Source organism: Helianthus annuus, chromosome 15 (assembly GCF_002127325.2).
Source record: "Helianthus annuus cultivar XRQ/B chromosome 15, HanXRQr2.0-SUNRISE, whole genome shotgun sequence".
Classification (NCBI taxonomy): domain Eukaryota; kingdom Viridiplantae; phylum Streptophyta; class Magnoliopsida; order Asterales; family Asteraceae; genus Helianthus; species Helianthus annuus.
In genome coordinates this window covers 145576175-145587859 of record NC_035447.2, presented here as the reverse complement: position 1 = coordinate 145587859, position 11685 = coordinate 145576175, and the positions used below count along the sequence as shown (strand labels likewise).

Below are 11685 nucleotides of genomic sequence, written 5' to 3'. Positions count from 1 at the left end.
GGCGTTATTGTTCAAAAAGCCCCCAGGCGTTTTTTAAATCATGCTTTGGGCAAATTTGAAGAGCCAATCACATTTAATCCTTTTTTTCTTGGCCAATAACTTTTTTGTTGGGTTTTTTTATTTTTTATTTAATTCTCTACACCCTTTTAACATAATGCCCACATCCTCACTACACCCATTTTAGAAAAACGTCTAATAATGCTCCTTACTGACTGTACTACCAAATAACGAAAAACACCTAAGGATGAAGACATTATCCACCCTTACCACTAAGCGTGGTTTTAATCTAAATATAATATATAGAGATCCATTGTAAATAATCTTAAAAATTGCGCGAAACCTCAAACTTCAAAACTTTCACACAGTCCAATCTCCACCGTCCAATACCCTTTCCCCCATAATCCACGGCTCAAACCCTCGATCCGCATCAACTCATATCAACCAATCACAACACACCTCTACCCTTATATAAATACCCCCGAAAACCCCTTTCATTTCACCACCAACAAACCCTCAAAACTCTCCCAACAACATTAACCCCTTCATTCCAATGGCACCAAAAGCAGAGAAAAAGCCCGCAGAGAAAAAAACAGCAGCAGAAAAGAAACCACGAGCCGAGAAGAAGGTCCCAAAGGACGCATCATCAACCGACAAGAAGAAGAAAAGGACGAAAAAGTCAGTTGAAACCTACAAGATCTACATCTTTAAGGTGTTGAAGCAGGTTCATCCTGATATCGGAATATCGAGCAAGGCAATGGGAATCATGAACTCGTTTATTAATGATATATTTGAGAAGCTTGGTCAGGAGAGTTCGAGGCTAGCGAGGTATAATAAGAAGCCGACTATTACTTCCAGGGAGATTCAGACTGCTGTTAGGCTTGTGTTGCCTGGTGAATTGGCTAAGCATGCTGTTTCTGAAGGGACTAAGGCTGTCACCAAGTTTACTAGCTCTTAGATGTTGTTGTTGTTTGGATTTTACTGTAAAGTGAAATTGAATCAATCTAGTGGTTAAGAAAGTTGTATTGGTTGGTTCTGATGAGTGATTAATATGAAACTTTTACTTTTTGGTATTTATTTGTGTCATCTGATTTTGTTTGGTGATTTTCTTAATTGATTTGTTTTTTCCCCAAATTCCCTAGCTTTTAGAAGCAATATTTAAAATGTATATCATATAATTAAAATCATTTGAAAATAATGTTAAAAACGACAAATGGTTAATTATGCATCAACTAGTGTCGTTGTTGATAGATGAAAGACAAAGGGTACATGCATTAATGGGTCTTTGTCCTGATTGTTAAGCTTTATGTGCCCTATGTGTACTACTAGATGCAAAATTACAAAGAGTGTCTACATTTTACCTTTCTTAGACTCTACCTTAGTTTTGCTACCGATGAGATTTACTGAGTATGATGATGATTATATAACTAAAATTGTAGATATTCAAATGTGTTAAAAATACAACAATTAAACACAGCCTGAAAGTTCCTTAAACCGTTTTTTATTTGTTGATTAAATATACTTTACCCTATGTTTGCCCGGATTAGAGCATTCACATCCAATCCATTATATTTTCACCCTAAATTACACTAAAAAACACTATATTTTCTCTCTCATTTTCAATTAAATAATATTTTTTATACCTTTATCATTACCTTTTCTCTCTCCTCCACTCACAACCACTTTCAAAATATATTAAAAAATTATAGGGGGTGAACAGTGCCCCCCAAATATACAGATGAACAGTAACATTTTCTCTCTCCTCCACTCACAACCACTTTTTATACTCTTTATATATTTTAAAAACAACACACACATAATTTGATTCCTTGGATGTGAATGCTCAATGTGTTGTTTAAATATGGTGTTTTTTGTTTAGGTCCGAATGATATTTGACAAAATTTGATACTCATTTTTAAAAGATGAAGTTTAAAAGAGAATAAGTTTAATGCCATATCTCAAATAGTGAACAATGGTATGACATGGGGAGGGATGAACCGAAAGGAACTAGGTGGGTGAAACTGAATTTAGGACCATGTAACACCGATGGCTTAGCCTGGACCATTTAATTTTCTATGGTGGAATGTATGTTGTGGTCCGGCATCGCATATACACTTGGGCAATGATGAAGGTTTTGTTATAACCTCCGCGTTGTTTGATCTGTCCTTTACACCACCCGTAGTGGAGTTTTTTAGTTTTTTTTTCATAAAAAATGCCCCTAGTAAACGCCATGTAGACCACCTCTTAGGCGTTTTTTTTTTTTTTTGATTTTTTGGCCCTAGCGTTTTATTTAAAACACCAAATTCGCACGAAGATCAAGATTGGACCGTTGTGTCCAACGGTAACAAAAAAAAAAAAATTTTTATTTATTTTAAATCCATTTTTTTACCAAAAACCCCACTTTCCACTCTTTTTTTTATAAACTTTACACTCTTCTCTTCAATACTTCTTCATATTTTATAAAAAAATCATATCATGAATCCCTTCCGACCCCCTTTCGGTGTTCCGTCTAGACCCGGCAACCAAACTTCATATCGCCCGAACACCACCCAACCGCAAGCGTCCTTCAATTTCCAAGAGATGGACCCGGGTATGATAGCGTACCCACACATATTAGGCATGTCCCCGCAATTCTTTCACGGTCCACACGACTTTGCATCTATGGGCGGTTCGAATCCGTCTCAAGAAGAAACCGAGCCCGACATTGAAACGGTGCCGGAGACACAACCTGAGCCCGTAGCCGAGGTGTCTCAACGTGGTAAACGGTCACGTAAAGCAAAACGGTCCAAAATCATCCTCGTTTGATCACTTCCGATGCTCGAAACGTCGACTTAAACATTAATTTGGATGACGAGGATGAGGATGTGGAGTTGGCCTGACCGCCCGATAGAAGAAGTGGGTAAAAATGGGGAAAGGCGGAGTCGTCTTCGGCAAATTTCGAAATGAAGCAAGATTTCGAAGAAATGAACCGACGCCTACAAGACATTCGAGACCTCGGTCATAGGCGTTTAAAGACACTGCAAGAAAGAAATGCCGAAAACAAAAAAGTTGTCACGCTACAAGAATCGGGGCTAATGGAGAAAGACATAGATTTTGTCTAAACCGATCGATCACCTCGTAGGAGACGCATTGATCCTAGCGGAAATACGTCGGCAACAAATCCGTGATAAATACGGAGATTTTATGTTTATTTTTAGCATTTTTCGGGTTTTATTTTTGTCATGTTATAGTGTCAGTAACAAAAGATCATGTATCCCTTCTCTCCTCCACGTGTATGCGATATGCAATTCTTGATATCACAAACATGATAAATTCGGTGAATTCCTATTTATAGCCATTCGTCACTAAGGTTATAGCCTAGTGGTCAAGAGTAATTATCTCTTGTGTGAAGACCAAGCTTTAATCCTTGGGAGGTGTAAGTATTTAGGGAAAAAATTAGCCGTTCAAAAAAAAATTTATAGCCATTCAACACGGTTATGGGCTCGCTTAACTACTTAACCAATATTTAAACCATAACTCCTTTCTTAACCAACTACATACTAAACATACAACATAGTCATTCTTCCCCTTCTTCACGGAAATCCTCTCTTTCTCTCTCTACCTCTGACTTCTCCCCCTCTCACATTACTCCCTCCGTCCACATATATGGAAACAAACTTTTACGTTGGCAAACCATGACGTTCATAACCCCACTCCACGCCGGCGCAAGGTAAGACCGCCGCCATTCTATTGTGGACGTTCCATTGTCAAGTTGACAAGGCTTCACGTTGTTTTCTTCAGTCTCAATACAACCCCTTATACAATAAATAAGATACATTTGTAATCCATTTAATATTTTTATATTAATTCATTTAATTTGATTTATCTTTAATAGCATAATTTCATTAAAGTTTTAAAAAAAATGTAATTACATAGTACCAATACCAACCAAACATCAGTCCTGACATTCATTTTTATGGTTTCTAGTTTCAACATTTCATTTTTCTATTAATTTAATATTTTTTTTTTTAAAAAAATTTGCATTCGTTAGCTTTTAAAAATTTGTAATTACCGACATCAGTATAGTATGAATATTATCAAACCAGTATAAGTACGATATACTTTTGAGCAATCATTGGTTTAACTTTTTGGGGTTTCCCTTACTGTCCGTGCCATTTGATACCATAACAAACAAAACCGATAACAACTCAATCTAGCTGCATCATGTGAGAGAATCCCACTGGTTTATAATAAAACTTTAAGCCCATATGATTATATGACTTGTTTAAGTAGCAAATACATTCAAAATCAAACTGGTGCATAACTAGAAAGCTAATTACCATAGTATTAGATAGATAAACTATGGTAGTAATTAGTAATTAGGGTCTGCCTAATCTTCAAGCTCGATAATCTTGACGACAGAATCATCACCCACCTTTTGGCAAACAACAACACGATCATGCGACTTTATCACACCAATGTTCCTCCCATGATCTAATGCCACCTTTAAAACCGTCTCATTTGTCGCACTTTTAGATCCACCCTACAAAACCATTTCTTCATTTTTAGTCTATAATTATTAACGTAACTGATGGTTTTATTACTTTTAAAAAAGCTGCAAATTTTATCATCTTCATTTTTGTATCATTGCTTTTTTATTACTTGAGAAAATAGAACTTGTACTATTAATCAATACATTCAATAATTATTTTATTTGTGATACTTTGTCGCCTTTGAACTACTAAATATAATTTTGTTTTAAGTTACCGTATCATGCAAGCAAAATTTACCAGTTTCAGGTCTATCATTACGTAAAACGGTATATATTTCAAGTTTTATACCATGTATAGATGGTTATTTTAATGTACTATACACATGCAATATATACTGATATATATATATATATATATATATATTGATTCGTTGACCCTTTTCCACAAATATGTTCTTTTTATTTTTGTTATCTTTTAAACTTGAAAAAACAGCATTTTGTATTTATACTTTCCAAAATACAAGGAAGAAAGTTGTTCTAACCGGGTGTTGAGGATCTGCAAGCATGGGAAATAGGCCTCTTATGATGAGCGACTGCCTTGCCTTTTGATACGAATAACAAAAAAAAAAAAAAAAAAAACACATGAGAATCAGTTACGTTCAATTGGACGACGATGATATAACTTATAAGAATAATTCGTAATATCATGTCCTTATGTGCAGTTGATTTCATAAGGGCTAACTTGTAATTCTGAATAGATAATTTAAAAAAAGCAATCTCATACAGCAAACTAATTATTTCACACTGAAAGAAGAAAATACACGTATATAATATTGCTTTATTTACCTCAAAACCGCCTGTAAATGTCCAGCGAAGTTGATTTGTTTTAAGGTGCGGGATAACAACAGAAAGCACCGGCATGGTAGGCCTGTACTTGGCAATTAACCTGCATAACAATTCATGTTACATATACTTAAATCGTACATTTTGTATACCGGGGAAACTAAAAACATCTTTATAAACTTTAATTCACACACACACCTCGCAGCTCTTCCAGATGAAGTGAAGCAGATGATAATCGATGCTTTCACCTTGATGGCAGCACGGACCTAAATAAACTCCCAGGAGTTAATATATCTTTAAATTTCAATAAAAGAAAGAAATGGGAGTTGAGTACCGCAGAGGAAGCAATAGATTCCATGTGGCTCATTGGTTCACCAACATATTTGACAGTGTTCTTGAAATATGAATCTTGATTGTACACCTTTTCAGACTGCATACAGTATTGGTTAAATAAATCAGAATAGTTGTGATATTGTTCTATGTTGACGCCACATCAGATGCCCAGCTATGCAAAATATAAACCTTTATGGGAGAAAAAAATTAAAAGATAATTTTGTTTATAAAAGATATGATTTGTTACTATTTATTTTAAGATAATGATTATTATAGGTCAGAGATGCCACCTAGCATATACATACATATAAACTAAAATGACAAAATAGATGTCAAGTCAGCAATGTTTTAAGATCTGCAAAAAACTGACCAACTACAGGTAGGAGTGTAAACGAGCCGGGTAGCTCGTGAGCGTGCTAAAAGCTCAAATCGAGAAAATCACTTGATCTTAAACAAGCTCAAGCCTAAACGAGCTTAGTGTTATATAAATATAATAAACTTTTTATACAATTTTACATTGGTGAGCAAGTTAGAATTTTATACCTAACATCTATATTACTAAAATTCTAACTTGCTCACCAAGACACCTAATTATACTCAAATTTCAAATTAGGAAACCAGATAAACCTTAATATTCTTGCCACAAATAAACATACCAAAATTAACCGATAAACATACTAAATATGATAAACCTATCTTATCTTTTGACAATTTTACAGTTCACCCCCTCAACTTTCACATATTGAACTAATTAGGAATAACATCCAATATAATTATCTATTGATAACAACGAGCAGAACTTGAGCTTGTAAAATTACTCGCGCCTTAAATGTAGAGCTTGAAAAGAGCCGATTACACCCTAGCTATCAGTTGAACAATTCATTCATTACTACATGTGAAAATAAAATAAAACTTGGTTGTTAGAATCGGTAATGAAAGTGTAAGTCGGTTTCTATTTCGAGACTACTAAAAGTGGTTGCTAAAATCGGGAAAAAGTTTAAGATTCGTTTTAATTTGGTGCAGATTGCCCTAAACGGAATTGTACACTTATGATTTTTTTCATTTCTCTGGTGTAATCAAAAGAATATAATCAAGAAATTAATACCTCGCCACAAATTTTACCAACAATAGAGATAGTTTCAACAGGGTACAACCCCCGCATTGTCTCAGCACCTAGAAGAATTGCATCAGCTCCTGATACAAGACGAGACATTCGTTTTATTCTAAATGATATAATATTACTGATATTGTATTATTTACTATCATTATAAAATTAGATACTTGCCATCTAAAACAGCATTAGCAACATCAGTAGCTTCAGCACGCGTGGGCCTCAAGTTGTCGGTCATGCTATCAACAACACGAGTAACAACAGCCGGTTTCCCAGCCATATTACATTTGTACACAGCTGCTTTTTGAAACAGAAATACCTGTGTACAAATAAATAAATTGGTTATAGTTCTACACTAATTTACTTCAAATGAAGACAAAAACCGACCTTCTCTGGTGGAAGGTCAATCCCTAAATTCCCTCTAGCAAGGATAATGCCATCAGCTTCCTGTAGAATTTCATCAAAATTCACGAGGCCCTGCAAGTATACCGGACACGTTACTGGGAAAACTTATAACTTATGCACAGCTTCCAAATTAATACAAAAAGGGAAACTTGTCTAATACATACATTATCTCGACATCCCTACAAGATACCAAAATTAAATCTCACCTCTACATTTTCAATCTTTGCAAAAATTTGAGTTTGACTGAGGTCACCTAGTTTAGAAAGATATTCACGAGCCTGCAAGAGAAACGAATTGTCTATAGAAAAGAGTTGTAAGAAGTCTTATGAATATAAGAAAAGAAATATCTATACTTCTCGAATATCTTGCCCACTTCGGGTATGTGACAGAGATAGAAAGTCAACATTGTTTTTTACTCCCCATGTGCTGATAACCTAACATTAAACAAAAGTAGCTCGTCAATGTTGTCAAATCCAGAAAGACAGAAACAAACAGAATCTGTTACCGCCTACTACAGATGCTGGTGTTACATTCTATTTATGCAATTTCTGGGTCCATAAAAAACAAAAAAAGAAAAACCAAAACATAAGATGCACGACAACCCATTGGTTCATTTAAAACAATTATTGGTACAAGTAAACACCCATATTGATTGATTGGTTTGTAAATAACTCAATACTGAGATGGTTTAGCGGCTTGCCTCCTTGTCTTTATCGTTTAGTGTAGGTAGATCGATATGAACTTGAGAAACATGTAAAGTGTACAATGTTCCAGCAAGCACAGCCGAGTTCTTTATCAGACAAACAACATCATCACCTTTGACCTCAGAAACCTGCATTGCATATACAAACACTTAATTAGGAATCACAAGTCGAGTAAATAAACATATACAACTGTCATAGGCTCAACTGCATCAATCCTATCTGTATATAAAGTGATTTCTATAAATAAAAATCTTTATTTTGGTATTCTGGAAAAGTGTCATACTTCTAATAGTCTTGTACTCTTGTTACAAAGTCCGATTATGGTAGTTAATTTTTGTGGAAAGTATATAATTCATATCATTTTAGCATTTGGAAGTGCCGATTTTGTATAGGAGGTCAAACATGTATTTAATGGTATGGAGTAAGTTTCTAGTAACGATTTGTACATAAACATAATTTTTTTTACCGTCAACTTACCTCCAGCCAAACAGATGTTGTCTCACTTCCTGTAAACAAGTATTGTCCAAGAAAGATGGTGTCACCGGGCTTTACAGCCTACAAACACCAAAAAATTCTTCAAATTAAATCAGAGTGGATGACACGAGCGCATAGGACCTAGCAATAACCAAATATAACGTCACATAATAAACTATCACCTTTGCTAAACCACCGAAGTTAACTGGCAATAAATCTGAAGTTGCTTCTTTCTCTTGATCGGGTGTTAAAACAACGAAGGAATCTGCTTCAAGGGGTATAGGATGATCACCTTTGTTGACAACCAGGACCTCAGGACCAGTTGTATCTAACATAACCTGATAATATAAAAAACACATTTATTGTTCCCATTTGTTCAACCTTTTCATGACCCATACTTCTAAACACACATTGTTTTTCAATGGGCTAACTAGTAATGAAACTTACAGAGCACAACTTCTTTGTTTTCTTGATAGCAATTTTTAGGTTTTCCAATGTCTCCTGATGAAACTCAGCATCACCCCATGTAAAATCAAAACGCGCCACTACACGCAGAAAACTAACAAATATCACAAGAAAGAACTAAAAAGAATGCTAATCAGCAGCCACATATAAATTGTTCAAATTTGTAATGAACGCCTCTAGTGCCATGTTTGTAAGTTACCTAATTCAGCATAAACTAAAATATTTCCATCTTTTCAATCTTGATTTCGTTCATTGACCACTTTTGACTAGCAAAAAAATATATACATGTATGATTGTTCTAACTTCTAAGTCAAACCAGACAGTAATTAATTAACCAATAATGCCTATTTTTTCCAGAAAATTAATGACCGATTTAACTCAAAATAGTGAAGACTTATCTTGTGCGATCTAATCACATTTTAACCTACATATGGCAAACGAAACTTCTAAAATTTCTTTTTCTAAATTATAAACTTATACTTAAAATTTCAATTTAACACAATCAATCTCCTTCATAATAACACTGAGCAAGCAAAATACAAAGTCAAGTTCGTTCGTTCAACAAAAAACAAATCAACGTAAAACATGACAACTCTTCACTCAATTCCACTATCCACACCACTACCAGATCCATAAACTACCAAAAAAAAAAAACGGTTACCAGACATTCCAGCCATAAGACACCGCGAAATAACCTCCACAGATCTCGATTTCGGTCCGAGAGTACCAACGATCTTCGTCATTGACGGAAAATAACTCTGCAAAAGCAAAATCACGAACAAAACACAACAGATTAAAAAAAAGAACAGTGAAAACAAACAGTAATTTGTGAAGTGAAGTTGATGAAGCAAACTTACAGGTCTGGATGGCTCGAGAATCGAAGCCATACGCATCGGTTCTTCAAGAAGCAGGTGATTGGAGTTCATGATTACGCAAATGGCGAATGTAAAACCTAATCTTGAGCAGAGGGTGAGAAATATTGGGGGAAATGTTACTGTGACGAGATGAAATATTTAAAGCGAGTGGGGTGGAGGAGGGAGTGGTTGTTTAGTCACTTCTTCACTTTGTGCCCCCTAACTACCCGAGTTTAATGCTTTTGGCCCCTTTCTTTTAAATTCGTTTTTGTATGTCTTATCATTTTCGATGATATGACGTTATTAATTGTTGTTCAATCATCAATGACGTTCTACATAGATGGATTTAGATGATCAAGTGCCACTTTCTTTATCCCAAACATATAAAGAGTTACTACTTCTAAGAAAAATGTATAAGATGAATATAGTATAAGTCGACATGACCCGTTTCAACATAAACAATTGCATTAGGTCATTGGGTGTACTCTAATATTTGGGTGTAACGGTGACATGACATGTTAACCAAGATTGCAAACCACTCTCTTCTTGTGTTAAAGGGCATTAGATAGGTTGTATGTTAACATGTTAACCAGATGTTAAGAGACATAATTAATTATTCTTTTATTTTTTAAACCAAAAACCACTAAAAAATAAGGTTAGATGAAGTTAAAGGGATTAAACTATTTCCTTAGGTGGAGTTAAGATGGGTTAAAGTATACCCAAAGACCTTAACACTGTCTGGTTAGAGAGTCTGACGAATTGGTTTGAAATTGAACGGTTTAATGATTTGTCGCGTGTGATGTACGACTCAGAAGGTGTTGTGAAACAAATAGGTGATGATCCTTTTGAGGTACCCACAACCCTTATTTCATCTGATATGTTACTTTTGTTACTAAACTTCATAAGATATAACGATTCATAGATGTGTTTTAAGTTCCCTTTTAATGGTGTAGTGGGTCATGTTGAGTGCAAAAACGCTCACTATTATTGGATATGTGTTCCCGTTTAATGGTGTAGTGGGTCATGTTGAGTGCAAAAAGCTCACTATTATTGGATATGTGGAAGGTTTTTGTTTTTATTTCACATTACAAAAGGACATCATATTCATATTTTAGTTGGCCTTCATGTTACTTGCTTTTCATTTTTTTTTTTATAAAAGCAAGCTTATATTATTATAATATATAGGTTTAAAAGTTACTCATTGTATATTTTGAAACAACTTAAGTTATATCCATAACTTTGGATGATGGGTGTTTCTCCCAATCATCATAATTATCAATATTATTAAAAGATAGTTCGAGCCTTATTTTCTGCCATGAGTCTTCATTGTTTCAGGTTTAGCGTTTGGTGGGTCCTATTTATCCATCTTTTTATTTGTGTTATGGTATCAATAGTTTGTTATTGACATTGGTTTGTTATAGACAAGTATGTACTTATGTTATAATAGTTTGACATGTTAAAATATATTAATATAATAGTTTAAAATGTTAAAAGTTTATTAATAATAGTTTAGCATGTTAAGATATAATAGTAGTTTAACATGTTAAAATTGCTTAACTCAACAATCAAGTACGAATTATATATTTGGGTTAATAATTGTGAATTTTGAAAGTTTAGATCAAGAAACAATTGTGAATTTTGATAAAGCTATCTAATTAGGTACCAATTTAGGACTTGGTCAATAGAGCGTTCATGCTTCTGTAATGTAATATAGTGTAATGTAACTTAACTTAACTTTTACTTATTTTATGTAATATTATTGTAATTTCATTTCTTCTTATTATATGTAATATGTAATGTAATTCTCATTTCTTCTTATTATATGTAATATGTAATGTAATTCATATACAAAATTATGAATTATAAAGTTTGTTGTTACTCAATTCGTGTTTTGTTGGGATATCAGAGATTCTTTCATTTCAAAATATCATGTACAGACTTACAACTTATATAATTTGTATTGTGTAATCCGTGTAGCACATGGGTGCCTAACTATATAATTAGCATGGGTTGAACTTGAAGCGATAA

The 11685-nt window shown here is 34.1% G+C and overlaps 2 protein-coding genes across 2 annotated transcripts; one reads left to right on the top strand and one right to left on the bottom strand.

The window, feature by feature from the left end:
• Positions 1-488: 488 nt before the first annotated feature.
• LOC110912599 (probable histone H2B.3) lies at positions 489-1070 on the top strand. The gene has a single exon (XM_022157368.2). The coding sequence runs from the start codon at positions 551-553 to the stop codon at positions 953-955; it is 405 nt and encodes a 134-aa protein (XP_022013060.1). The 5' UTR covers positions 489-550; the 3' UTR covers positions 956-1070.
• Positions 1071-4177: 3107 nt separating this feature from the next.
• LOC110912600 (pyruvate kinase 1, cytosolic) lies at positions 4178-9886 on the bottom strand. Its single transcript, XM_022157369.2, has 16 exons — positions 9661-9886; positions 9465-9561; positions 8786-8883; positions 8521-8676; positions 8342-8419; positions 7861-7992; positions 7514-7594; positions 7367-7438; positions 7143-7232; positions 6930-7074; positions 6750-6838; positions 5646-5741; positions 5510-5577; positions 5315-5414; positions 5011-5070; positions 4178-4519 (listed from the first exon to the last, which is right to left on the bottom strand). The coding sequence occupies exons 1-16, from the start codon at positions 9727-9729 to the stop codon at positions 4367-4369; spliced, it is 1584 nt and encodes a 527-aa protein (XP_022013061.1). The 5' UTR covers positions 9730-9886; the 3' UTR covers positions 4178-4366.
• Between the last annotated feature and the right edge of the window lie 1799 nt (positions 9887-11685).